A 27,876-nucleotide genomic window follows, 5' to 3' on the forward strand; every position below is an offset into this window, starting at 1 on the left:
AGTGCTTTCCTCCAGGCCCCCCCCCCCGCCTCCTTCCTTGTGCTGCACTCCTTGCCTTCACCAGGCTCACCTTCGGGGCCAGGCCTTTCATACACACACACACGGCGCCGGGGCCGGGTGGGGCCCCCTCCTCCCTCACCCTTGCCTCCCCGGGATGACCTTTCCCACAGGGGCTAGTCTATCGCGAGCATCCCTTACAGGGCCTCTGGGCCGGGCCAGCGCTAGTTAGATTTTGATGCCTCCAGCAGCCAATTGATAAGTAGCACTTTCCTTGAGACGGTATCTGAATAATGTTGATTGCAAACCAAGACTTCAATCGGCCTTCTTTGCTTGGCACTTCAGAGGGGTCCGTCCTCCTTGTCGAGCCGGGGTCTGAGGCCACGGGGGGGGGGGGGGGCTTTGGGTCCAGAAACGAAAGGGGCCGGTGGCAGTGCTTCGGGCTGGTCCTGCCATGAGGCATGCGGGGGGGGGGGGGCTTCCTCCCTGCTCGGTGGACCAGGCCTGGCCCTGCCGTGTGAGCGGAGCAGAGCCCCCCGCCCGTCCCAACCAGACTCTGCAGCTTGTTTCAGGAGTCGCGCTACGGAGCCAAAGTACAAACACTGCATTTTACTTCCTTTTATTTCTGAGTGACAATCGTGACCTTAAGCCTCGTGGAAAGGCTTGCTGGCCACCTGCCGGGGAGTCCTGGCCCCGCTCCGGAGACAGCCTGACTCTGCAGGCCTTGGCCCAGCTCCTCCCACGTGGAAAGGAGACGGGGGGGCGTCTAGGGCAGGAGGACTGGCAGAGTGGGCCGAGCAGCAGAGACCGGTTTGGTACAGCAGCAAGACAAGGACATTCCTGGTCCGTGAGGGCAGCAAGCCGCAAGAAAAGGCTGGCCAGCCCAGCCGAGTCCATGGAGGTATTTCACAAGGCAGCGGGGCAGAGAAGCCATCGGTGGCTGCGGGGGGGGGGGGCTGCCGTGCCCTTGTGCGAGTGCCCTGCCTCTCTGCAGGCTTGTGCCGAAGGAGCTTCTCCCAGGACTTCCTCCCCGCAGAGGCAGTGGCCCCGCACGGCCCTCCAGGACGGGCAAAGGGCGTCTCTCTAGCCGGAACCCACTTCTCAGGCCTGGAGGCAGCGGCGGCTGCTCGTTGGGGAGCCCAGCAGGTCCCTCACAGGCTGGGAGAAGCTTCTGGCTGCAGGGCCCGGGGCAGCGCCGGGCTGATGAAGAAGGTCTTGAGGAAGAGGTCGCGGGCCGTGTGGGGCAGGTAGTGGTGGATGAAGTACATGAGCCCCAGGCCCCTCCCCGGGTAGTACTTGGCCCGGGGCTGGGCGGAGAGGAGGGCGTCGGCGATGCTGCTCACCACGGAGCTCAGGTCCTCCACGGCCACCTTCATGAAAGCCACAAACTGCCGGTTGATCTCCTCCAGGTACTCCTCCCCGTAGGCCTCCAGCAGGTCCGGCGGCAGGGCTGCCAGCAGCTGATGCATCCGCTCCTTCCAGTAATCGGGGTTGCAAGTGAAACCTGCCAAGGACAAGGGCGGGGGGGGGGCGGCAGAAACACTTCACCCGAGAGCCTCCCGGGGGGGACACGGACACAGGGCTGTGGTGCGGCTGCCACGGGATGCCTCTCGGAGGCCAGCCCCGCCCCTTCTAGGTCTAAACCAGCTTCTCGTCCTGATCCTGGCTGGGGAAAGCTTGAACGGGGGGGGGGCATGTGGGGGCCCCTCAGAAGCCAGGGTGGGTGTCGCTCCTCCTGCCCTCTGGTACAGCAAGAGCCCAGCCTCATGCAGCCTCCCACGTCCACCTTCGGTTTGGGAAGCAGAAGCAGCAACGCAAATCAAACAGAGACAGATTTCAGCAATTAACGTAATCTAATCAGCAAACTGGTTTGGGTGATTATTCTGAACATACAGTAGAGGGTAGGAAGCAGCGGGGTGGCGTATATGTCACAAGCGAGCAAGCCCAAGCCAGTCTCCAAAGTGCTCATGCCACTCAAGGGGACTGTGGGGGGAGGCTGGATTAACACCCCCGCGGTCCCCCCCCATAGTCTCCATCTGGGAGGGAACTCCCCCCCCCCCGCCGCCGCTAGCTGCAATTGACTAAAGCAGGGATTCCCACCCTTGGATCCCAGATTTGGCTGGACTACAACTCCCATCACCCATTGTGGCTGGGGATAATGGGAGTTGTAGTCCAGCAACATCTGGGGTTCCCACATTGTAACCCATGAAAAACTAAGTCAGCTGGGGCTAATTGTGCTTTACAGGTCCTGGGCAGGTCAGCCCCAAGCGATGTCTCTTGCCTCAGGCCCCACACTCAGCCTTCCCGCTGCCCCCAGCCACTAGCAATCGGGTCACTGATCTACTTGACAGGAGTGTTGTTAAGGAGTACAAGAGGACCAAGTGGTGGGAGCACTCTAGGAAGCACGACACAAATGCCAAGTATCTGCAGTGGGAGCGTGGCCTGGATTGAGCCATATTCCTGGAGGTTGGCTCCATTTGTGCAGAGAGGTGGCTGGTGCTTCCTCAGCCCGTGTTTTGGGCAGCAGGCACAGGGGGAACTCACTGGCCCGACGAGGAGGGGGTTCTGCGGATTTTCCTGCCGAGAGGGGGCACGGGTGCACCCCCCCCTAGACAGGGTCGCAAAGCCCCACAAGCAACTTCTACAGCTCTTGGCTCGGAAGAAGCCATCCAGAAAGGCCTCCCTCATCCTGGCAACAGAAACAGTCATCTGGCCTCATACTGTTTCGGGGAGAAGGCTGCTGCCGCACCTTTTACAAAGTCAACCCGTTATCCTGACCTTTTCTTAGAGAAACCTGGACCCCTTTCAGCTGTCTGATGAAGAAACTTCACTCGCGGCTGAAAACAGGTAGGAGGTCCTGCCCTGCCTTGCCTTTCCCCGCCCCCTTCCTTCGAACCACTTTGGTGATCAGGGGGTGACTGTGGGGCAGGACCTCCTATCTGCTTCCAGCCACTGCAACCACGAGTGGGGCTAGCAGGTTGTGTGACCTGGGGCCAGATGCATAGCCCTGCCTTCTAGCTCATGTTTGTTTTCTTCAGACGTTGATGCGAAGGTCTGTGTAACCCTGAAACTCACTTCCGGTATTTTGCATGCTAGGAATGTGTGTCTTTCTTTTTGAAGAGGGTGGGGAAGGGCTGTGGCGAGTGCAGAAACAGGGTGCATTCTCAGAGCCCCAGAGACAGAGAGGCTTGGGCAGCATGTCTGAAAGAGGCTGAGACAAGCAGCAAAGCAAAGGGCCCAGTTCAGACATAAACCACATTACACCCTGATTCAGCCATCCACAAAAAAGTCCCCCCACCCCCGTTTCTTCTTTGCACAAGAGAGTGAAAACACCCAAGTTCACTTTAGAACCAACCCCGACAGACCATTGGTCCATCTAGCTCAATATTATCTTCTACACTGACTGGCAGCAACTTCTCCAGAGTTCCAGGCACGGCAGAAGCCTCTCCCAGCCCTACCCGGAGAGGCTGCCAGGAGCGAATCTGGGGCCTTCTGCATGCAAAGCAGATGCTCGACCACCACGCTACGGCCCCATAATGTGCAGAGGTCACATGTAGCCACCCATCCAAATGCAAACCAATGTGGACCCTGCTTAGCAAAGAGGACCCTGCTTCACACTCGCTTCTGCAAGACCAGCTCTCCATCAGGGTGGGAATGGCGGTCTGGCAGAACAAACCAGGATCAAAACCGGATTTGGCATCCTGGTCTGCTAACAAACTAGTCTCCTACGGAAGCTCATGTCGACATGGGGCTGTGGAGAGGACAGAGAAATGCTCCCCCCCACCCGCCCCACCCCTGCCACTCCCAGCATCACCACTTACCCGTTTTGAAGTAGCCGGGGAAGATGACGCTCACCCGGATCCCCCAGGGGGCCAGTTCACAGCGGAAGGTGTCCATCAGGAGGCTGAGGGCTGCCTTGGAGGCTCCGTAGGCAGCTAGGCAGGGGTACGGCATGTTCCCTGGCAGGGGGAGAAGGAGGCGGAGGAGGAGGAGGCAGGGAGCGGGCTGCCCCCCCCATCTGGCTCCCAGGGGGTGCAAGCACACCTCGTCCCCAACCAGCCCCTTCAGTGCGCAGGCACTAGCCAGGTCTCCCTTTTGCCTTCGGGGAGAGGGGGGCAGAGGCTTCCTCCCCCCCCCCGGCTCTTTCTGCCGGACTGCAACCCCCTGGAGCCATCTGCAAATGCAGATCCTGTGGTGTGGGGGCTGCAGATGCCATAGCCCAAGAAATCACAGCACTGGGCACCACAGTTCTCTCTGCCTTTCCCCAACTTTCACCTTAGGAAAAGTATGTTTCTAGTCCTCAAGGTTGCTGGGGAAAGCTTGCAATATGCAGACAGCATCGAAAAATCCAGTGAGGAGCAGAAACAACCATCATTTTAAAGGGAGCTCAAAGGGAGCTGAGAAGAGCAGCATCACTTTTGCGGGTCACGGACATATTTACTGTGACTCAATTGTTATCTCTTATCAGACTGGTTATACAGGTTTTTGTTTCAAAAACCTGCAGAACCTCCTTGGCCAGAGCTGAAAGTGAGATAAGCGTGCACACTACGAGCAAAGAACTCGCTCGCCAACGTTCTTTCAGTGCCTTCACTGCTCTGAACATTTATCGTCTGTCTCTGGCCAAGATTTCTATGGGGAAATGTCTGGAAATCCTGTCTGTTTACACATCTGACCTCCCTCAGGGAATGTGGTGAGGAGGACCGGAAGCCTTCCTGAGCGGCCCTCACCTGCCGGGCTGCTGACGGTGACGATCCTTCCTCCCGAGGAGCGCAGCAAGGGCAGCAGCCCCTTGGTCAGCTCCAGGGCGCCAAAGAAGTTCACCTCCATGCAGCGATGGAAGCGATGCAGCGGGGTCAGCTCAGCGTCGGCGATGGTGTCGTTGAACCCGGCGTTGTTCACCAGGCCCCAGAGCCCTGCAGCATTCCAGGGGGGGAGGTTGTCATCAGGGCCCCCTCGCAGCCCACGGCCAGTTGGCTGCAGCTGCTTCGCCACCCCTCCCTTCTGGCAACTGGGGAGCTCCCGGGGCATGCCAGGAGGCGGGCCTGTCTGCTCCTGCTCTGAATGCAGACGACCGGGATCCCCTCCTGGGGGGATCAGCACCTCCATGTACCAGCATCCCACAAGCGGAGGAGGAGCCGGGGACGGCCCTGGAGACCCGCGGCTGCCCTCCGAGCAGACCACCCTGGGCTGGCAGAGCCAGAAGGCAGCAGCTGCGTTTCCAGTGGCACTGCCCAGCAAGGGTGAGGGGCTGCCACCAGCCTTGCCCTCTCGGCTGCTGCTGCGGCTTTTCAGAATAACCCTGCTTTTTGCTTTAATCATTGCTCAGTCTGGCCAGCCACAGTTTCAGCACTGGTGTGGTTGGCACCAAAAGAGGGCGGAAGGTGAACGATGCCCAGGAAGCCAGGCGGCCTCTGTGGGCACACAAGACACTGCCTACTGCGCGGTGTCCAGGTGCCTGGGGCTGAGCCCCAGCTGGCCCCAGGACGGTCAGCAACGGCCGGCCGGCCCGCCGGCTGAACCGCCACCCAGCACAGACCTCTCCACAGTCCCATCTGCGGCTGAGAATGATCTTTGCTTTCCACCCCCTGGCAAAGTCGAGGCCTAGCAGGAGAGGGGCTGTGAGACTCTCCCCACCCGCCACTGGCTTTGGCCTTTGCTCCCCCCACAGCCTACCTGCCTGCCAGCCAGCCCTCTCCCCTCACCTGTCCTGGCCGCCCTGGCCTTGATGAAGCGCAGGGCTCTCTGGATGTCCTCAGCTCTGGTCAGGTCCATCTCCAGCAAGGTCAGCCGTGGCGAGCAACTCTGCTGGAGCTCTTCTGCCCCGGGGCTTCTGATGTCCAGGACACTGGCATAGACGGTCAGCCCCAGGGAGTCCAAGTGATGGGCAGCCACCTTCCCAAAGCCAGAATCACACCCTGGGAAACAGCAAGCCAAGAAAAGTGGGCCAGAATGGGCCACCGACCCTCTCCCACCCGCAGGTCTCTAGCAGTTGCAGGGGGGGGCAGAATAACCCCCCCCCCGCCCCAGCAGTGCTCTGCACATGAAGGAGACGGGAGGGTCAGATTCAGCATGGTCATCGCCCATCCGCGTCAATGGTGGGGGGGGGGGTTCAGCACATGCATCACTGAAATCCACGGGGGTTGAAAAGCAGTTAATACTGGAGAAGGCCCAAAGTTTCTAAGTGCTGCTCAGTCAAGTAAATAAGCCAAATAAATAGACACCACAGCCCTATTTATTGTATACTACTGTTGCAAAAGAGACCACAAGGTGAGCCAAAAATATACTAGTCCACAGTCATAAAAATTCTCAGCACATTCCAGGTTGTCATTGCCAGGAGAATTATACTGCCAAGAGCAGGTGCATAAAAAGCAGAGCCCAGATACAGCAGTGTCTGAAGTGCCATGATTTTCAGGATTCTGTGTGTACACAGACACACACACACACACAGAGCCAGGGCATGATCAAATATATTCATACACAAATTTAGTGAAACAAAAAGATTGTAAAATTCAAGTCCATAAAACAGTAAAAAGATTATTCAAATGTTAAATGTAACTCTGGTAACATAAATTTTAAACATAATTCCACAATTCCAGTAATATGAAAGAGAACCCAACAGCACTCAGGAAAATCCCAGCTAAGAGGAAGCAAACTGATTACAACAGTGACGACTTCAGCCATCCCTCACCAACCATGACGGTTCCATTCTGGCAAAATCTCACCATTGGCAAATTCATGGCTGGCGAGCAATTGAGATCAATGAGAATCAGGGGGTTAGGGGGAGTGTGATCACAAAAAGACTGAAAAATCAAAGAAAAAATACAAAAATTTTGCCCAGAATCACCCAGAATCCCTTAAAATCACCAAGAATAAGCAAGAGGATTGAGTAAACTGAACCTCTGGAAAATTTTGAGCCCCCCCCAATTGAGCAAAGGCACTTTTGAACCCCCCAAACCCACTCAAAATCACTTTAAATTGCAAGGAGTTGGCAGGATCAGTAAGAGGAATGAGTGGATTGAATCTCTGAACCCCACAAAATTGCAGAATCTCCCCCATCACTAAAAGATCTCACCAAACCGTGGATACACGGGTCGTGACTGGCGAGACCATTCACAATTTCCCAGGTGTGGATACTCAAAACTGTTATTGGGGAAGCCGCCATTGGCAAGGGATGACTGTGCTTCTGAAGTTGTGCGCATGGAGGGTTTGTTCACCTTGAAAGAAAAATGGCTGTCTGGAAGAGGACCCCTCCCCCAAGAGCTGGGTTTTTGTTCATATCAGGTTCTAATGTTGGGTCAGTTTTGGATTCAGTTTTGATTGCATGGTTTCCTGGATGTTGTTTGTCTGAAACCAAGTTCTGGCTTAATATTCAGATCCCAAGACAAAGCCCCCTGGGTTGCCTGGAGACAAGTGAAAGCAGCTAGCAAGAAACAGCAAAGTACTGGAAAGGATCCATCCATCCCAACCAAATATGTTCTATATTTTGGAGAATTTGTTTGTATGAAATACAGCCACACTCCCCAATGACCTACAGATGTCAATGTTGGTATACACAATCCTGCCACGGAAATTAGCTGAATGCACTAATTTTATGCTCTGTAAAAATTTAAATACAAATGTTAAAGAATAAATTCTGAATATCATACTTCTCAGTTACCTACAGACATCAAATTTTTCATGAACAATCCTGCCACTTAAATTAGTGTAATGCGTTACTTTTTATACCAGAATATCCAGAGGGAAAGGCTTAAAGCATGCCTGAAATGTTTTGAAGAAGAAATCCTGAACAGAATCACCCTTTTTTCACAGTTATTGTTCTCCACACAGTAATACAACACATTCTGTGACACCTGCAGGGAGCAGATTTGCCCATCCTCGGACTGCCGCAGTCTTAGAGGGGGAATTTCGCTTATTCGCGGCGTTCTGCCCCGCACCCGAGCGACGCTTCCAAGAGGCGCTCCTCTCCCCACTCCGGAGCCGCTGCCTGGGCGGGAGATGCCACGCCGGGCCGCTCCTCCTCCTCCACCCACGCTGGCCCCTTAAGCCTCCCCACGCGGCGTCAGCAGAGACGTGGGGCGGCGGCAGCCAGCCACTCCCCGCGCGACGCAGGCCTCGAGCGGACTTCCAGGCCAGCGGCACCACCACGGGGCCCTGCCTGCGCGCCCAGAGGGCCTCGTCGTCGTCCTCCTGTCCTGGCTCCGCTGCTCTCGTCTGCGGCCGCTTCTTGCACTTTCCTGGCGGGAGACCCGCCGCCGCCCGCCGCCGCCGCCGCAGATGCGCCGCGCCGTGCCGCGCGAGAGACGCTCCTCCAAGGCCACCTGCTGCCGCCGCCCTTCCCCGCCGCGGCAGGTGAGCCTCCCTTGGGGAGCGCCAGCCCCTGTGGGCGGAAGGCCGCGGCGGGGGCACCGCGAAGCAGCAGCAGCAGCAGCAGCAGCAGCTCCGCGCAGTAGGCGCAGGCAGGTGCCCGCGCCTCGGTGCGGGCTGCTCGGCTGCTCGGCTGCTCCTTCGCGGGGGAAGCATTTTCGAGAAGCAGGAGCCGCCAGCCAGCGAGCCGCCGCGCCCGGTGATGGGACGCGGCGACCGGCTTGGCGCTGCCTGCCGCCCAGGAGGGCGCTCGGCACACGCCGGCTTCTCCGGCAGCCCGTGATGGCAAGAAGCGGGGCTCGGCTCGGGGAGGAGCCGCGGCTGCTCCACGAGGTCGCTGGCTGGGCCCGGAACTTAGAGCCGCCGCCGCCGCCGCCGCCCTGGGCTGGCTCTGCTGCAGCTGGGCCGAGCAGCAGGTCTCCGGCCGGGGCAGAGCAGAACAACCGGGCGCCACTCCTCAGAGCAGCGGCAGGCGAGGCCGGAAGAGGACCCGAGCTTGGCTGATGCGGAGGGACTGGACCCCAAAGCCGGAGGCCGGCGGAGGAGCTGCTGCGGGGGGGGGGGGTTCGCCCTCCCCGCAGCAGCCCCACGAGCTCCAGCGGCTGATGCGGAACCATCAAGCCAGCGGACAGGACGAAACTGCTTCTGCTGCAGTCTGCAGACTCCCAGTCCTGCAGCTCCACAGGATGCACGTGCACGCTCGCTCGGGGTGTGCGGTGGTGTCTCTCATCCTGTTTGGCATTGCAATAGCAACTGAATCATTTCCAGCCAGAAAGTGAAGGGTTAACGCTCCCTTCGTCTCCTGGAGGGAGGGGGCGGCAGAGATTGATTCTATATTTTATCGATTCCTGCATTCCAGCTCCATCCTGACCATCTAGCTTGATTAGCTATGATCAAGTTTTCCGGTCTTATTTTTCCATGTCCCAGTTTGAAAAGAAAGTGTGTCATTTCCCTTAAGGCTCTGTCTGGATTCTGCCCATTCATCCCGTCCAAGAAACAGGGCTTTGAGCTGGGGTGGGGTGGGGAGGGAGACTCCAGGGGGACATGGGGGAGGTGCCCCATGGCAGGAGCCTGGATCCCCGCCCCACCTTCGGGGACACACACACACACACACACACACACCCCTTGCCCTCCATGTGCTCCAGTGGCCACTTAAGCAAGCAAGGCTGTCCCCTGAGAACCCTTTTTGCCCTCTTGGTCCTTATGGGGTCATGAATCTTGCCAGCCTCCACTGACTGACCTGGCCTGGCCTGGGCCCCTCTGACCTCTGACCGTCTTCCCCCCCCCCCCGCCCGGGCGCTTTGTCACTACTGTCCACTAAGGGCACTTCTGTCCTGCCTGTGTTTCGGCACTGCAGTCCCATTCACATTTCCAATGCCTCCTTTCAGGTCTGGGCTTTGCATTTGAGTGCTGCAGCGTTGCATGTGCGTCACAAATAAATAGCTGTCTTTTCCCATTGTAGGGTTAGGGTTGCACAAGCTATTGACGTTTCCCGAATGACCCTGCCAAGCGGAAGCATCTTCCTGCTGAACAGCCTGTCCTCTGGGAAGCCCCCAGTGCATCAGCAGGGAAGAGCACCAGATGCCCAGCCCACCCCCCGCAAGGCCACGGGCGCATGAATGAAACCCCGGCTCGTCCACACCCTGAAGGATTTCCACACGACTGTTCACGGAACAGAGACGAGGATGAGCTGCTTTTTGACGGTGGTGGTGGTGGTGGTGGTGGTGGTGCCTCGTGTTGTCAGAAGCCAGCCCAGGACAGGCCTCTGCAGAGCAAGGGACCCACCGCCAGCACACAGGGATGGGGCCCAGGCAGTGATCTGGGAGGGGAGGGTTTGCCCCTATCTGATCACACACACACACCGCTGCCCTCCGGGGGCGGGGGGGGGGAGAGCGCTGGCTCCCCTCCCCCACAAAATCAGAGCAGGGCTGCTGACTGCAAAAGCCGCGGCTTGGCTTTGGGTGCAGGAGGGAGAGCGAGAGAGAGGAAGTCATGAACACACAAACACCCCCGCCCTCCCGCCCGCAGCCAAGGGTACAGGCTGTTCTCATCTCTTCTGATGGCCTGGCTGATAGCTTCCTTTCCCAGAGATTACAGACCTCAGCAGGTTTATGGCAACATTAACCATTAACAGGGATGCACCAAGAGCCAGTCAGGGAAGGCAATGGGCCCCACACCACGGCTCTGCCACACACGCAGCCCCCGCCCGCCAGAGCAGCCGTGGGGACCATGACCATTAGAGCAGCTTGACCCCTGGGTTCTTCTCAGTCGAGAGGGGTGGGGGGGGCATGGGGGAAAGTACATGGCTGGACAAGAGAGAGAGCCAGCTTGACCTTGACTGGCTGCTGACCCTCTGGCCGCTCACTGGACAACAACTCCCACCATCCCTAGCTACCCCACCCCCCATGGCTGAGGACGATGGGAATTGTAGTCCAGCCACATCTGGCTGGACTACAAAATCTGAAGTTGAGAACTCCAAGCCTAGCTGGCCAAAAGGGGTGCAAAAGCCCAGAAGGTCGTGTCCCACCATTTGGGTGAAACAATGGCTGATGGAGAATCCCCACCCACCCTTCTCCAGTTATTATACCACTTAGGAAGAACAGAGAACGCACAACATTCTGGAACGGAGAATAAAAGGGAAAACGGAAACCACCCAGGAAAAGACCGAGAGGTCAAAGCCGGCCAACTACGTGCAAGAAGTCTGGTCAAGGAGGGCGAGACGCAGAGGAAGAGCGACCCGGCAGCAGCCCCCAGCAGCCCCCTCCCCCTTCAGGCCTCTGGGTGCCTCTTTCCCTACAGGTGGGCATCAGCCTGAGTCTGGATCCTGCCCCCCCGCCTTAGAGGTGCTCCTGGACAGCCCCCTCCCTGGGCATGGAAGCCGGCAGGGGGCCCTTCCCACGAGTGGTCTGGGCCTCAAGGAGGAGGCCACTCACTCCCACACTGACCCCAAGACCAAAGGCTCTGCCTCCTGCTATGGGGCTGGGGGGGGGCGCCTGCCTGCCTGCCCCACCCAAGAGATCATGCCCCAAAGGCCAAGAGCTGGCAGGGCTGGCACAGCCCCTCACACCAGCCAGGCTGCTGCAGAGGGGCTCATCTCACCGGGGGGGGGGGGGCTCGGGCAGCTGCTCCGCCCCTGCTGCCGCCCCCTTCCCTGGCGCCCCACCCCCACCCAGCAGGGGCCAAGCAGCCAGGGATGCCCCTCACGTGCTCCCCCTCCTGGCCTCTCCCCCCTCAGACCTTGGGGGTGTATGGCTTGGTCTTGCTCCCCAAATGGGATGGGGGGGGCGGGCGGGCAGGAGGAGGCCTTCTCCAGGGCTGCTGCTTCTATTTCTGGGTTTTGCCCGGAGTGTTCTCCTTTCTGTGTCCGTAGCGGCAGCCCTGCTGCTTTCAGTTCCTTCTGGCTGGCGCTCTGGATGCAACCAGAGAGGAGAGCCCGCTGCGGATCCGACGGAGGCAAACGCAGCAGGGAAGCCTTATGGGGCTGGCCGGGGCCTTGCTCCGAACGTGCCGCCCCTGGGTCCCAGGAGGGAAGGCTGCTGTCTGTGGGGCGCTGGTTGAGCCATGCTCTACATGGGGCGCCGGGGGCGGAAGTGAACGGAGAGCCCCCCTTCCGATGGTGTTTCCAGACATCCTCCTAGTTTCACCAGCATGGAGGCGGCAAGGCCACAAACCCCACGGAAAACAAAGGTGCAGAAAGAGGGGCCGGGGCCCCCCCTCCTCCCCAGCTTGGGGGTACTTTAGAAACCGGGCTGGCTGCTTTAGCACTTCGGCAGTGGCCACCAATCGCCTGCTTCTGTTTGCCCCTCTCCATTCCCCTCTCCGTGCATTTACGGGGCTTGTAAATGGGCTTCCTTGGAAAACGGCTCCCCGTCCAGCTGGGCTGTTGGAAGCGCTTTGCTAGCTGCAGGCCGTGCCCGGAGAGGCTGAGGCGGCTTTGGCTGAATCCCAAGAGGGCCCCTCCGAAGCAGAGGTGCTGCCCAAGCCCCCCGGAGGAGGCGTCCAGCTGGCTGGAAGCCGCCTTTCCGAGCCAGAGAGAGTGGCCCCACTGCAGGAAAGCTGGGCTGGCGGGCAGGCGGGCGGGGAATCCCGGCTTCAGCCGCCTGGCGGCTCGGTCCTCAGACCCCAGCCCTGCTCCCCCCCTGGCTGCACACGCCTCTGCTTTGGGGGCCAGGCTGGGCCAGGCTGCTCTTGCCGGGAGTCGGGCCTGCCGGGGTCGCATGGGGGCAGCAGCAGCAGCAGCTGTGCGGAGGTGCCGGGATGTCTCCCAAGGCGAGGGGCTCACTGTGCCGGCCTTCCACGCCAAGCCCGTCTGGACTCCGAGGGCGGCGGCAGCAGCAAGGGGGTGAGGCCAAGCACAAGTGCCTCTCCGGCCACTGAGCCCGGCCCGTGGGCAGTGGGGCAGCGCCACCGACACCTGGGAAGAGCGGAGAAGTGGCTGGGCTCAGGTGTGGCGGAGCCCAGGCCCCGAAGAGAGAGCAGGAGCAAGCGGCTGGCCAGCTTCGTCAAGCCGGCCAAAGGCAGCCTTCTGCAAAGCAAGCCTCTCCCGTCCTCCAGCCTGGGCACTTTCCAGCTTGCCGGCGGCCACAGCGTCACGAGCGACCCCTTAAGTGTCCTCTTTCCGCACTGCCTGGGTCTTGACACCACCGTCCCTGCGTGGTCAGGAAGGTGCTGCTCACATTTCTGACGCCTGCTCCCGAGTTTTATTGCTGCATTACAGCCCTAGAACGTCGCCTCTGCGTTGCACAATGAGAATAAAAATAGCTGTGTTTGCCCATTGTCAGAGGCAATGGATTTCAAGGGTGGTTTTAAATAGGCACCACAAAGCGTCAGCGTTCACACCACTTTTTGAGGTGTAAAGCTCGCTCCCTGGAAACCACCCTGGCCAGAGATAAGCCCCACGGCAGAACATGCTGGGCAGAGGAAGGAAGCCAGGTGTTCCATTCACTTTAGAGCCCTGTCATAAACGCAGCCTTATAAAAAGGAAGCCAAACTGTGATCCAGGGCAGGGATGAGCCATGCTCTCCTCCGGAAGCCGGAGCAGGGAGAGAACCTGAACACACTTCAGCACAAGGTTGCTGGCCCGAAATGCAGCCGCCTGCTGACCCTAACCCTAACCCTAACCCAAGGACAGGGAGCTGAGCAGGGCACCCCAGGACCCACCCCTTGGGGCTTTGGTGGCCTGAGATTTCAGAAGCCAGAGGCGGGCCCCATGCCACAGTCTACCTCAAGAGGCTGCCCCAAAGAAGGAGGGTCCCTGGCGGGAGGGGCGGGCGGACCGCCTGCTGTGCACGAAGAACAAGGCCCCCCCAGGGATCAGCCCTGGCAGGCATCCCCCCACCCGGAAGGCCCCTTTGCCCGTCCTGCCCCCAGTTGGAAGGACACGCAGCAGGGGAAGGGCAGCTCTGGATGAGGGGACGGAGGGCCAGGCCTGGGAGGCACCGAGACCCGCAGGGCTGGGCAGGTGAGAAGCATCGCCTTGCTTTCTGCCCAGAATCCAGCCGGCAGCGGCGAGAGCGGAAACCGAAGGAGAGGTCGGGGGCTCAGCCCCAAGACAAGCCCCCAGTCAGTACACCCCCCACGGCCAGGGCCACCTGAGCTCCCAAGCGGCTTCACGCATCCCATCGATGGATTGCTCTCCAGCAGTTCTCTCACAGAGGCGCACACAGGGAGGATGAGAGAGGACCCCCCCCAACCGGCAGTGGCGGTGGGGGCTTCTTTTGCTGGAGCAGGGCCCCAGGTTGCAAGGCAGCTGTGCTCCCCCCCACAACACACAATCTCTCGGTTATGTATGTCGTGCGCTCTCCAGAGGAGGGAGGGAGGGAGGGAGGGAGAGAAAGGGCCATCAAGAGAAGCGCCACAAAATTAGAAAAAAGCACATGCTAACATCCCCCCAGGCTTGGCACCAGCTGCTGTACTGGCCGTTCTGCCTCTCCTGCCATCCATCCAGGCTCTGAGCGCCCAGCATCTCTGGGAGCAGGGGGAGGGGCTGGCATTGTGGTTCTAAAACAACTAGCCATTTCTGCCACTTTCTGGATAACTTGATTTCCGAGTGGCGGCCATTTTTCTTCCTTGCATGATTCCGCGCGCACGCACGCGCACACCCCCTTGCTAGCCAGCCCCTGAACCTCCCTCCAGCTGCTGGGCCCTCTGCAGGATGCAGCCCTTACGGAGTGACTAACCAGCAGAAGAGGCCCGGCCAGATCTGTCCGGGGCTTGCAGCGTCCTCTCCTTCAGCCTCTTCCACGCCTTCACCGGGAAGTGCATCTCTCCACTGAAGGAAGATACCCCACGTACCCTCTAGCGCATGGCCCCCAAGAGAGACGAAGAGCAGTGACTCCTGGGCAGCACCGAGAGACCTCCCCAGCTCCTGCTTTCCTTGGGAGTTTCTTCTTGCAGCGACTTGGGGTGTCCTCTGGGAACATCGCCGGGCAGGCGAGGAGGAGGAGGAGGAGGAGAGGAGGAGGAGCAGGCCTCTGCGCCTGCTGTCCTGGTCCACCCGGCGGCTGCTCTCTGGAAATGCCCTGGGCTGCTCCTTGCAGGGCCTGTTCAAGAGCGGGAGCTTCCTCCTGGCCAGCCCAAGTGGAAGGAGACAATCCGCCCAGCTAGCAGCAGGCCCCCAGCTCCGGAAGGGCCTTGTCTCCCGATGCTGCTGCCCCGGCCCTCGGCCCCACCGGGCTTCTGCTTCTGTTGCCAGCCCAGGGAGTGGCTCACAAGCGCCTGCACAAACCACGGGGGGGGGGGGGGCAAGGGGGCAGCAAAAGCACCGCAGTTTCTCTCTCTGAGGTCCAGCTTGCTGTAGCCAAGCCAGTTCAGGCACCAGGTCCAGCAGGCAGCAAGGGCTGTGAGCCAGCAACGCTTCTGCCGCTTCTTCCGTGCACTGCTGAGGTTGCCCGAGCCGCCCCTCCTGGACTCCAGCTGCCACAGGAGGGAGGGAGGGAGGGAGGGAGCGGCCAGGGGTTAGCTGGGGAGCAAGGGGTCCCGGGCAGCAGCTCCTCTCCTGCCCCACACCTGGCCTCTAATCTTGGCACTGAGCCAGTCCTTATTCGTTTTTCTATGCGGACCGCTTGAGTGTTTTTGTAGAAAAGCTGGTCGGCCATCCAGAAGCCAAGCAGCCATTTCCTGCCTCAGACATGGCCAAAGATGCACTCACAAGCTCAAGTGGGGGGGGGGTGCAGCTACTCCTGTCACCTGTGGAGCCCCCGCCCCACGCCCCACGCCCCACAGCACTGGCCTGCCCCACTTTCCTCCCAAATGCCAGCAAGGACCGAGGCTAGGCTGGATGCAACAGCAGCATAGTGTGTGTGTGTGTGGGGGGGTCACCAGGCTCCCAAGGCTGCACTAGTGATGCCAGCCCCCTTCTGCAGCCCTGAAGGAAAAGCACACGAGGGGGGGGGGCAGCCTGACTGAGGGCAGAAGGAGGCGCCTTCTTTCTTGCCCCGGAGCTGCCCCACAGGGGCCACAGAGGCCGCCTCAGGAGGAGGACGCAGGGATGGGGAAGGGCTTGGCCCAAGGGGCAGGCGCCAATGGACTCTGGTCGCCATGGAAGCCTCCGCTGGGGGCAGGTGGGGGGTGCTGGGAATGGCATCTCCCCACCCCCCACACACTGTGGACAGTGGGGGGGGGAGCGAGCCCATCGCTGGCACGGCAGCCCCGCCTGGAGGAGCTGCATTCGGAGCCCCCCAAGGGCAGCGGACGGGTGTGTGTGTGTGTGTGTCTCCCCGCACAGACAGACACCCTCCTCCGGCTCCAAGCAGGCCCGAAAGGGGCCCCGCTAGAGCTGACCCTCTCCCGGCTGCAGTCTGGGCTCCTGAGAGCCAAGCGCCGCCCGCCTCCCTTGGTCTTCTTCTCCTTCCCTGCGGAGGAGTCCACACTCAGGGGAGGGTCCTGGGCAGGGCCGGCTCTCCCGCTTTCTAAACAGGCAAGGGGCTGGCCTCTGTTGTTACTATAAACGTTTATATGCTACTTTCCAACAGACTTGTTCTCAAAGCAGTTTACGCAGGAAAAAAGCATCATATTATGCGGCTCGCAGTCTAAAAATTAACACAAGGCAGACCTCAGCAGCAGCCCCTGGGAGGAACACACACATACACATCCTGCTCCCCCCACATCCTGCTCTCCCCCTACACCAGCATAGTGTAGTGGTTAGAGTGTTGGACTAGGACCGGGAAGACCTGAGTTCAAATCCCCATTTAATCACTATTATTTTTAATTTTTATTTATTTACTTTTTATATCCCGCACTTCCTCCAAGGAGCCCAGCGCGGTGTACAACATACTTAGGTTTCTCTTCACAACAACCCTGTGAAGTAGGTTAGTCTGAGAGAGAAGTGACTGGCCCAGAGTCACCCAGCAAGGATCATGGCTGGATGGGGATTTGAACTCAAGTCTCCCTGGTCCTAGTCCAGCACTCTAACCACTACACCACATTGGCTCTAAATTGTGTTTTCTTTTTTGTACATGGAGTGTGTGTGTGTGTGTGTATGTGTGGTTTTTTATTTTAGGAAAAGCAGTTTATCTTTAAATAAATAAATAATAGCCATCCATGGCTCACACCAGAAAGGCAAGTGAGCAGAAATGAAAATGTAAAAAATAAAAAAATAAATACAATACAATAATTTTTAAAAACCAATTAAAAATACAATTATTCAAAATAATAATAAAGCACAAACAGCAAAACAGCATTAAAAGTCACTATTGGATGGCAACTGAGGCTCAATTCAGCCAGGGGATTTCCCTTAAAATGTGTATTTTCACTGGGCAGTGAAAGGCAGCCAGTGGAGGCATCTGGCTGATCTCCAGTGGGAGGGAGTTCCACAGCTTGGGAGCCACTGCTGAGAAGTGACCCTGGTCCAGGTCACTGCCAATTGCCCATCAACCAAATGGTGGCGGCACCCAAAGCAGCAGCCCCATCAATGAACGAAGCGCTCAGGCAGGCTCATATGGGAGAAGGCACCCTGGCCTTCCGGCACCAGGTGCTCAGCCCTTTAAGGCTTCAAAGTAAACAGGATTTATTTACGGACATAAATGTGAGACTAGCTGAAGCTTCCTGACCTTTTTCGAGGGCAGCCCCAGGCCAAGCCCATGACGACAGCAGGCCGGTCTAGGGGCCACCAGGCAGGCCATGGGGACTGTCCCCAGATCCGAGCCCCAAGAGCGCACGCCCAGCCCCGCCTGAGGACCCAGCCTGCCGCGCTGCCAGAAAGAAGCATGCAGAGAGGAGCCCGTTCAAACTGCTCCAGGACAGGAAATGGACAAAAGCCTGTCGGGGTTCTTGGTACAGGCGGCGGAGACCGTGGCAGGAGCCCAGATGGAGCAGGTAGCCGGGCGGGTGTTGGGGGCACCTGCCTGCCTTGAGCCCAAAGCGCCCCCTCCAGGGCTGTGACTGGTGCCCCCAGCTCCCCCTTGACAGGCCACGCTGGCTCTGATGACCGCGATGGGGGGGGGCGTGGCGGCCGGGCACTGACCCCAGAGGGCAGGGAGCCCCGTGGCGTGGTGCGGAGCGGTCCACAGTCGGCAGGCTCCCTGGGGAGGGGGGTGCCTCTGCACTCCTCCACGCTCACGGCTTTAAGACAAGGAGGGGGGGTTGCAGCTGGGAGAGCCGCTCCTTCCTTCCCTGTCCTGGGGCGGTCGGCTGCTCGTTGGATGGAGGTCCTCCTTGGGTAGCCTTGGGAGGACTGGATAGACGGGTTTGGATCCCCTCCAGCTTCCTTGGGCCTCCGCCTGTCCTTTTTTTCTCCTGGAACCAGGCAGTGGGGGCACCCGCAAAAAAACTGAGGGGGGGCACAGAAGGGGCAAAAGGCCTTGATGGTTGTCCCAGATTTCTGACACAGAGATGGGGTGGGGAAAGCCACGTGGCCGGAGGCAGACTTGCCCCGCTCTGGAGCCGCCCGTGGAACCAGAGAGGGGTGCCCGCCCCATGGATGGGCCCAGCTGGGCAAGGAGGGGGCAGGCTGGCTGGGGCGGCAGCACGTCCACCTCTCCATCCCACCCCGTGACCCCGGCCCCCAACGCTCATCCTCAGCAGCCAGCCAGGCTCTCCTGTTCCTGCTGCTGCAGGCAGAGGCTTCTGGGAAGCCGCCCTCAGGCAGGCCAGCCAGGCCCCCCCGCCCCCCTCGGGTGTTGAGAGGGATGCTGCTTTCCGATTTGGAGGCTCCACTGAGCTGATAACTGTGGACAGACCGAGACTCTCGAAACCCTTTCTAGAAGCTGTGAAGCCACGAAGTTGATCCGAGTCGTCAAAGGGTTTGCTTTTCACTTGCAGCACAAGTAAGGTCTGGCAAGCCAGCAAGCGCTCCTTTGATCTGCAGCTCATTTCCAGCAAGAAGGAGGGAAAGAGGAGCCGCTGTCTCCAAAGCGACTTGCTTGTCTCCAGCAAGCACAACCTTTGGACCACAAACCTGAAATACCAATAACGTTGGTTGGGGACCAGTGTTCCCTCTAACAGGGATTCCCAGATTTTCTCAGTTTTGGGATGCTGGGAGTTGTAGTCAACAACATCTGGGAATCTCTGTTCGAGGGGACACTCTTAGGGACCTCTGAGCAATAAGGCTGGGATGACAGAGGGAAGGCGCTTCCCATGGAGATCTGGTGCCTTCCATTGGGTAAGGGAGACTGGGCAGGTGTGGTGTATGTGGGGAGACATCACACACACACACACACACACGGGGGGCATGCTCTCACGAGCAGCCTGGGCTTGGCTGCCATGGGCACTCGGCAGCCCCCTGGCGGCAAACCCGCCTACGGAGCCTGCCTGTGAGCCAAGGTTAAGGGCGTCAAGGAGCAAGCCCTTCACTGGGGCGAGCGGCCTGTGTGGTGGTGCAGCTGCTCCCAGGCAGTGCTGAGACAGGAGCGGGCTCCTGGGGCACCAGGGGGACCCCCACAAGGCACCACGCACTCAGTGCCCGGGACACACCATGCACCGGATGCACAATGCGCTCTGGGCCCCTGAACCTCCGCACCGTCTGGGGCAGCAGTGGCTCGTCTGGGCACGTGATCCGCCACACGCCCAGCCACTCTGCAAGATCGTCTGCGGGGGAGGTAAGCTGCGCTTGCCCTCTCTGCCACCCGCCCTCAAGCCCGCCCCCCCCACACACACACTCAGACAGAGGGTGGCCATCTTGCAACCCAGACCTGGTCCTTCAAGCCCCCTGAGAGACCAGGAAGAAAGGCAGCGATTGTGGGAGGCACGACTTGTGATGGAGGCGAGGGGACATGGGGTGGATGACAACCAGTTCAGGCCAACGGTTCTACAACCACCCATAAACTGGTTCCAGCAAATACGCAGGTGCATAAGCCAAGGACTCAGATGACACAAGGAGCAGGCTTACATAATCAAGAGCCCGTCCTTTAGAAATGCTATTAAGGCTGGGGAATGTTTGCAAAGGCAGCCTCCCGAAGATGCGTGGAATGTTACAAGGAAAGTGTCGCCATGATGGTTAGCCTGGGAAAAGGGACTGGATGCCCTGTGCCCCACTGGGCAGGGGAAAGGTACACGCTGACTTGGAGCGACAATCTCAACCAATATAGCAAGGCAATACAATTAGATTAAGATGCTGTTGTAATAGCATGGCATCTCAACTAGGGTCAAGTATATGTACCTGTAAATCCATGCCAGGAAACCCTGGAGGAGGTGTATGGATAGCACATCCGGCAGGGCTACTGCACAGATGGTGGCACGGAGGGAAAACAAGATTGTTTGGGTCACATACTAAACCAGCCGTATAAATATATGGTTAAGAGGATGGTGGTGATATATAATGGTTTCCTTTTCATCATTGTATTCAAGATGGATTGTGTGTGTAAATGGCATTTTGGAGGCAGCTGTGGCTCCTTCCATCGCTGGCCCCACACCTGTCCAGCCTCTGCCCCCCTCTGTGGCAAGAGGAGCTGCCTGCAGGTGCAGTACACAGTTGGGGGGGGAGCCATCCCCCCCCCCCGCTTCATCAGGAGGAGGTTTCAAGGAATGTCTCCGGGTGTGATGCGGGAACACAGCAGACAGCTAGGTCAAGAGGCTGTAATAATTCAGGGGGCTTTTCTTTTTCTCATGTCAACCTCGAATTGAACTTTGAATTCTGCAAACAGATCAGGGCATGGAATTAAAGAATACTTTGTTCCTTTGTATACCGCCCTATACAGAAAGGGCCCTGGGCGGTTCACAGTTTGCTCCTCAAAGTTGCCTCCAAAAATCCAGGGGGTCCTGAAGTCTGGCGAGGGGGCTGAGAAACGAGGAGGGCGGCTGCGGCTGCTGGGAACTGCAGGACGTGGACGGTCCTCCCCGCTTGAGCCCCAGGACGGCTCTGGGCTCCGGTCTGGGGAAGGGGGCGAAATTAGTGCGGCAACAAGTTCTGGGGAGGAGCCGTGTTGTGCGGCCTCCCTCCGGTATCGTTCCTGTTTTGTGGCTGAGAAGTTTGTCCCAGCAGGGATCCTGTAGGGGGGTGGGGGGGTGGCGGCGTCAGAAAGGGAAAGGGCGGGAAAGGAGAGCATGGCGGGGGGGGGCGGATGCTGAAGCCGGTCTCGGCGGGATCTGGGGCAGCAGCTGCTAGGCGGGGAGGGAGCCCAGCAGGCAGCTGGGTCGGAGCGAAGCGGGGCGGCCGCTGCGCCTTCACTTGCCCGGGCGGGCGGCGTCTCCTCCAGCGACTCCTGGCTCCCTCTCGCCTCTCCTGGGGCCGCCTCTGCCTGCCTCCCTCCTGGCACCCCCCGCAGGGCCTTCGTGTCCCCAGACCCACCTCAGTGCGGCGGCGGGCGGGGGGGGGGAGCCCTGCAGGCGGGCAGGCGGGCAGGCAGCCTCCTGGGCTGTGCAGGGAAGGAGACCAGGCCTGGGCAGGAACGGGGCGCACAGGCAGCAGCCGCCGCCGCCGGGCTCGGGGCCAGAGGCGGAGCCGCGCCCTCTGCCCAGCCCAGGCTTGCCAGCCCAGCCTCCGCCGCCACCATGCGCGGCGTCTGGGGCCCTCAGAGCGGCTGCTGCTGCTGCTGCTGCTGCCGCCCCCCCCCTCCAGAGGGGCTCGTTTGCCCCCTCCTTGGCTGTGTCTCAATAGGGCTCCCAAGTGGCTGAGGGGGGCAAGCGCTGCAAGGTGTGCTTTGCTCTTTGCAGGCCAGTGGCGAGGACTTCATTCCTGCCCCCCCCCCCCGCTGAGGAGAGGGCCTGATCCAGACAAGCCCTGCCCAAGGAGCTGCAGCTTGCAGACCGCAGCCGCGGCAGACAGGAGCCCGCCACGCAGGACTCTTCCGGTGCTTCGGAGCCTTACGACGTTTGCTTGCAACCTGGAAGCCATGCCGGGCATTCAAGGGGATCTTCCGTATCTCATGAAATGCCTTGAGAGGCCTCTTTGCAGGGCTGGAGTGAGTGACTGCCGGGGGGGGGGGGCGCCCCACCAGCCCTCCTTCCCTCCCATCCTGGGAGACACACGGGCCGCACAGAGGCTGGGGAAAGGCAGGGCCGGCCGGGGGCAGAGACAGCTGCTGGCTGGCCTCCGACTGTCCCGGCACCTGACGCTTGGGCAGAGGAGTGTTTGCCCAGGGTGCTTGAGGCAGCTGGAAGGAGGGGGTGGGTGGGTGGGTGGGATACTTGTGGTGTGTCCTTTCAGGAGCATCCAGCATTTGCCTCTGCACAAAACAGGTCCAGCATGCTTCCCCACCCCCAGAACCTGCGAAACCTGTTTCATCCGAGGGGAAAGGAAGATGGAGGAGGACCCGGCTGCAGCCCCCTCGGAAGTGATGATCTGTCTCCACTCCAGCCTTCTGTTTCTTTTTCGATTGTGAGCCCTTCGGGGACAGGCGACCATCTTATTGATGTGCAACTTATTTTCCTATGTAAACCATTTTGAGAACTTTGGTTGAAGAGCAGTACATAAATATCCGGCATGGTCTGAGTTTTCTGTCAAAAAAGCCTCTTTCTGGATTAAAACCTCTTCCCTGTCTCCACCCACCATGCCCCATTTCCACAGGAAAGGGCTTTGGCGGACAGGACAGGCACCCGCTGCTGCTGCTGCGTCTGTCTCCTCCTGATTCGGCAGGTACAGGCAGCATTGGTCAGCCAGCAGATCCCCATCTCTGACACTTCTTGCGGGAAGAGGTGGGTCTTGGTCCTGGTCCTCTTAAGGAGAGCTGCACAGAGAGAGCCCTCCGAGGCGCTTTCCAGACTAGCTGCTCAGCAGCAGCAAAATGCCTCCGTTTGGGCAAGTCGCATTCCAAACGTAAACAGCAGGGGGAGCAGTTGCGCGGAAACGGAAAACCCAGAAAAACAGCAGCTTGTTTGGGCCGGATATATGACATCCTAGCTCTATATCGCAGTGATTCAATTCGAAACAAGGCATTGGAAATGCGAACGGCAGCCGGCTGTCCGTGTAGGGACTGCGGTGTCAGGATGCAGGAAGTGTGGAAGCACGCTTCCGAGATGTGCCCTGACCCCGTTGTAGGGTCTTGTCTGGAAAGCGCCCTGGTGAAGCCCTCTGGATCGCCTTGGCTGTAGGTTAGAACATCATCAGCTAGTCTCCGGTGTTTCTTGGCCAGTGGGGTGGGGGGAGGGGCAGCTCCAGGTCCCCTTGGACGACACGGTTTGGCTACGCGCGTGAGAGAGGGGGGCGGCCCTCCCTGGTCCCTGACCCCACGGCTAGTTCACCCCACGATTGGAAAGCAGCAGATTTCCAAGGCAGCAAGGCCTGGCTCCTGTCTTTCCAGAAGGGGAGCTGCTGTGGGGCGGGGCGGGCTGCAGGAGAGGCCTGTTCCAGAGGCCCCCAGGGTTGTGGCTCAGCAAGAGAACCAATGGCTCAGGCTTGGCCCCCTCACCTTTTGCACAGGCTACTTACTGCTTGACAGGGCTAGAGTGGCCCATAATGTGGGGCTTGCAGAGTGCACGTGGGGTGGTCCCCTGCGCCTGTCTTCCCCCCAGTTCAGGAGACCGCCCCCCCCCCTCCAGCCTCAACACGGGCAGGGGTGTGTGGGGTGTGTGATCCCCTCGGCTGCCGCACCGGCGCACCCCTTCCATGCCCAGCTCACTGCTTCTTGGGCCTTCCAGATGGCCTTGGGCCAGCTCAGCGGCCAGACCAGAGCAAGCGGCCCCTGCCGGCATCCCCACCACAAGCAGGGGAGGCAGAGTGCCGAGTCACACAGAAAACAGCCCTCGATGGCCCTGACGGGGGAGTCCAGCCCCACTGAGCACAGCTGGACCCCCTTCGGAGTCTGCACGCGGCAGCACACATCCAGATCTCGCAGGCCAGCCTTGGGCCATCTCTGCTCTGGTGGGCTCCAAGAGCGCCAAAGGGCCCACCTCTGGGCACAGCAGTGTGGGTGGGGCAGGGGGAGCGATGTGGGGAGGGAGGGCGGCGCTGGGAGCAAATGCCCGCTGCGGCCCAGATGCCAGATTTGTTGTGCAAGCATTACTGAGAGACCGAAGAGAAGAGCTGCGACAATCCTCACTCCTGTCAACTGGGGGCCAGCCAAAGCACCTGGCATCACCTCCCCCAAGAATGTCCACCGGAGGCCGGCTCCCGCTGGCCAGCCCTCCCTGCCCTTGCCACTGGCCAGGCCAGGCCCTCCCAGGCTGGCAGGGGTGGAACTGAAGGGGGGGATCCAGCCAGCTCTGGCCTTCTGGGCCGGGGGGCAGGGGGATGGACGCCTCCTCCCTGCCTCCCCACCAGCCAGCGCCTGCTTGTGCCTCCCCCCTTCTGCGAGCCGGGCTCACTCCAGCAGAGCCTCCTCCCTCCTCCAGCGCTGGATCTCCTGGCTGGGGGGCTTGCCTGTGTTGCCCTTCCTGCTGCCCCTGAGCGGGGCTTTCCTTCTGGGAGAGCCAAGACTTCATTGACACACAGAGAGCAAAAGCCACGGAGCAAAAGAACCAGGCGGGGGAAACCAAAAAGCAACAAGCTGACAAACCCATCTGGCAGCGGGGGGGGGGCTCCTTCCTGACCCCCCCCCCCGAACAGCAGCCAGTTGGAGCCTCCCCTGGATGCCAGCACAAGCCTTCAGCCCATTGCAAGGAGGCCCGTTGGGAGAGTCTGGAGAAGCACCACCTGCACCTTTTCCTGGGTCAGGTCTTGTTTCCAAAGGCAGCCCCACATTTTCCTTTCAAGATCCTCCTCCCCGCATCAAGCTTAGATCTGAATTCTATTTATTGGCGGTGGTCTTGCTCCCAGTCAGGTCACCCACGAGCAGCCCTCTCCCTTTGCAGAAGTGGGGCGTGGGGGGGGGTGATGGTCCTTTGCCCAGGGCCCTTCCACCCCCCACACCCTTTGGAGGCTGCCTGGGCTTCCCTTGGTTCTGTGATCGGAGTCCATGCAGCACCTTCCCTCCCCCTTTGCTGCCCCTTTCCTGGACAGTGGCTCCTGGATTTCCAGCAGAAGTGGCAAGAGAGAGGCTTCTTCTCTGGTCTTTGGAGAAGGCGGGGAGGGAAATGGAGGCAGGGATGGGGCGGCTGTCGAAGGGGCCGCAGCACTTTGGCCTCAGGGGGCCGGAACGGTCCAGTCCCTGCCAGAAGAGCCCCAGAGCCCTGCTGGGCCAGACCAAAGCCCCCCCCCCCCCGGCCTGGCCCAGCATCCTCTTTCTAGCAGGGGAAACCTCTGAGGGGGGGCTCACAGCTGCCCCCGCCCCACAGCCCATTGCTGTCCCCAGAAGGGCAGCCAGGGCCCAGCGTCTGACTGCCCAGCATTCCCACTGAGCCGCTAGCAGGACCCCCTGCTCAATGGGTCGGTGATGGGCAAAGACCAGCAGGACATGACGACCGGCCCGGACAGGCTGCCCGTGGGGGCTGCAGTGGCTCTTGGGGAATGGTGGGCTTTCGGGCAGGTCTGGAAGGTGTCGCGGAACACGAGCTGGACAAAGTGGACTTTCTCAACCAGCGGCTCCATTGGGTCCATTTCCCAACGGGCACCCCCCCCCTCCTCCTCCTCCTCCTGCCCCCCCCCCCCGTGATCCAGGTGCCACTTTCTGCATGTTGCTGCCCTGGCAGGCCGCTCGCCCCCATTGTCCAGAGCTGCCTCCACCCAGCTTGTGCCCAGCTTGTGTTCCCAGTCTTTCCAAGGCCCTGCAGCTCCCCTTCCCTGCCCTTCTGCTCAAGTCAGCAGCAGGACCCACGTGAACGACGACCTTCCCGGCTTGGGCACCTTCCCTTGGAAGCCAGGCCAAGAGCCACGGCGTTCAGCAGCACTAGTCCTCAGGCCAAGGACCCTCCTGCCTGGGGCAAAGTCCCCCTCTGTGGCCCATCAGCCCAGCCTTGACATGGTCCTCCTCAGCCCCCTCCGGCTCACCAGCACCTCCTGGTGGGGGTGGGGGGAAGGACAGGCAAGGCAAGGGGGGCTCCCCTTCAGCTAGCCTCGGTCTCCATTCGGGGCTCCTCTCTCTGTGCTCAGCTGGGGGCCAGAGGTGGCTCTGGGGGCCATGGGGCAGGCCTCCGGTCCTGGCTGGGCGGCTGCTGCTTCAGAGACCCACCGCTGCCTCCTTGGCCCTTTCAAGGAACCCTGCGATGGGCAGCTCCTGCACCCTCAGCGGGGCTGCTTAGAGGGCTTCCCCACCCCAGCAGCAAGCACCCCTCACACACGGGCTCTGGCCACCTTGGTGCTGGCAGTGCCTCGCAGGTGGGGCTCGGTGGTGACCGGGAAGCAGGGAGGGCTCACGCACGGGTGACACACACACACAGAGGCGGGATGGCGGAGGTGCCTTTCCATCAGGGTGGGGCAAGCAGGCCACCCCTGCCGGCCTCCGCGACACAGCCAAGTGCGGCCGGGTGAGTCCAGCCTGCTCTGCCCCCCCCGCCTGAGCTGCCCCCCCCCGCAGATCGGCACAAGCAGAGACGGGGTGGGGTGGGGGGCTGGCTACCGAAAGGGGCCTGTATAGCAAGCAAGCAGCTCAGGAGGCTGGAGGCAGCCAGCCAAGGTGCCCAGTGGTGCCGAGGCAAGCCACCCCCTCCGCTGAGGGCCCTTCAGCCAATGGGACATGGCCAGCCGGGGGGCCCCTTCCCAGTCCCCCCACGCAGGCCTCCGCCGGGCAGGCAGGCACCTGCTAGAGGGAAGGCAGCCCGGCTCTCTGGGCCGCGAGGCCCCTCCCTGCCCAGCAGGGCTCTCCGGGAAGCCAGCTGTGCCTGCCCAGGTGGCCTGGCGGAGGGTTGCCAGCCGCCCGGCCCGGCTGCCACACTCACCTGTGATGAACACAGCTTTGCCCAGGGCAGGGACCCTCTTCCTCCGCAGGGCGCCTCCCAAGACGAGCCAGCAGGCGGCGCCAGTGAGGGCTGTGCTGAGCGGCAGGGGCAGGAAGAGGGGGCTGGTGCTCTGCAGCAGGACCAGCAGCCCCGCGTGGAGCAGCAGGCCGGGAGTCAGCAACAGGTCGCAGTGCAGGAGTTTCACGGCCAGGCTGCAGAGGACCAGCAGCCAGAGCGAGGAGCTGCACACCCAGCCCAGCTCCATGGCCGGCCGGGGGCCGGGGGGGGGGGCAGCCCTGCAGACGAGCCTGTGGAGCGGAGACGCCGGCCGGCCGGCCTGCCTGCCTGAGCAGTTGTGCCCCAGGAGTGCATCTGCTGCCGTGCAGGGCTGGAGCAGCGGCCAGCAGCGGCACATGATTTATAAAAGAGCAGCAGGCACTGGGGAGTGGGAGGAGCTGCCCTGCCCTGCCAATGGGAGAAGGAGCTCCAGGCTCCCTCAGGCTCCCTCCGAGCGAAGCGTGCGCACGCACACACACACACACACACACACAGAGTGGCAGGCTCTTGCCCCAGGGTAGCTGCTGAGCAAAGTTGGAGAGAACTGGCTGCACGGCCAAGCCCTCCTCCTCCTCCTCCTCCTCCTCCTGCGCTGGACTCCCCCCCCCCTCCCTCCCTCCTCCATCTGCAGCTTCCTCTTTCGCGTGGCAGCCACCACCACTCCCTCGCTTGCCTGCGTGCCACCTGGGTCAAGGAAGGGGCGACCAGAGGCCTGGCAAAGCTCAGCCCGGGCTACCTGGAGGGCCTTGGGCAGGCCGAGGGGGGATGCCTGCAGTGCAGGAGGGATTCTTGCCGCCCGGGACGTGGCCGCCACGCCCAGAGAGCTCCCGCGCAGGCAGCCTGGCCTAGCAGGCAGAGCAATTTCCTTTCCCAAGGAGAAAGACCAGCGGTGGGAGGGGGCAGAGGAACTGAGGGCTGTTCCAGAGCTCGGCAGATTCTCGAGCAGCCAGGATCTCCCCCCCCCACAGAAAGTTTGGGGAAGGGAGGCCCAGCCCCTTCCCCATTGGGGTTATCAGGCCCTAGCCTTGCTTGCGAGAACTGAGAGAATTACCGTCTGTGAGGACTAATTGCAAAGGCACGAGGTGGCGCTCTCAGTGTGTGCTGCAACAGTGGCCCATTAGCCCACGGACCACTCTCTCATGAGAGTGGCAGGTTCAGGGGACTTGTTGCCAGGATGCTCCGGAAGGCCACAGGGATGGGTCCTTGCTGTCCCTGAGTGCTGTCCCCGTCTCAGCAACTGACCAAGCTGCTGCCAAACCCTGCGCCCTGCTCGCTCGTCCCCCCATGGGGAGATGTGCACCCTTGCCCCAAAGTGCAACCCCACTGTCCTGG

The 27,876-nt window shown here is 60.6% G+C and overlaps 2 protein-coding genes across 5 annotated transcripts; one reads left to right on the plus strand and one right to left on the minus strand.

The window, feature by feature from the left end:
* Nucleotides 1-600: 600 nt before the first annotated feature.
* On the minus strand, nucleotides 601-26,862 carry HSD11B2 (hydroxysteroid 11-beta dehydrogenase 2). 3 transcript variants are annotated; one of them, XM_053271353.1, is made up of 5 exons: nucleotides 26,488-26,862; nucleotides 5,700-5,912; nucleotides 4,725-4,910; nucleotides 3,819-3,956; nucleotides 601-1,501 (listed from the first exon to the last, which is right to left on the minus strand). In XM_053271353.1, the coding sequence occupies exons 1-5, from the start codon at nucleotides 26,750-26,752 to the stop codon at nucleotides 1,149-1,151; spliced, it is 1,155 nt and encodes a 384-aa protein (XP_053127328.1). In that variant the 5' UTR covers nucleotides 26,753-26,862; the 3' UTR covers nucleotides 601-1,148. The 3 variants fall into 3 exon arrangements, with proteins under 3 accessions (XP_053127328.1, XP_053127330.1, XP_053127329.1); XM_053271355.1 differs by lacking the exon at nucleotides 26,488-26,862 and adding an exon at nucleotides 14,541-14,676; XM_053271354.1 differs by having other exon boundaries at nucleotides 1,362-1,783.
* LOC128334487 (uncharacterized) lies at nucleotides 17,362-22,228 on the plus strand. 2 transcript variants are annotated; one of them, XM_053271357.1, is made up of 3 exons: nucleotides 17,362-17,676; nucleotides 21,451-21,698; nucleotides 21,976-22,228. In XM_053271357.1, exons 1-3 carry the CDS (start codon nucleotides 17,442-17,444, stop codon nucleotides 22,072-22,074), a joined length of 582 nt encoding a protein of 193 aa, XP_053127332.1. In that variant the 5' UTR covers nucleotides 17,362-17,441; the 3' UTR covers nucleotides 22,075-22,228. The 2 variants fall into 2 exon arrangements, with proteins under 2 accessions (XP_053127332.1, XP_053127331.1); XM_053271356.1 differs by lacking the exon at nucleotides 17,362-17,676 and having other exon boundaries at nucleotides 20,835-21,698.
* Nucleotides 26,863-27,876: the final 1,014 nt, after the last annotated feature.

The sequence above is a fragment of the Hemicordylus capensis genome, chromosome 9, assembly GCF_027244095.1.
Source record: "Hemicordylus capensis ecotype Gifberg chromosome 9, rHemCap1.1.pri, whole genome shotgun sequence".
Lineage (NCBI taxonomy): Eukaryota > Metazoa > Chordata > Lepidosauria > Squamata > Cordylidae > Hemicordylus > Hemicordylus capensis.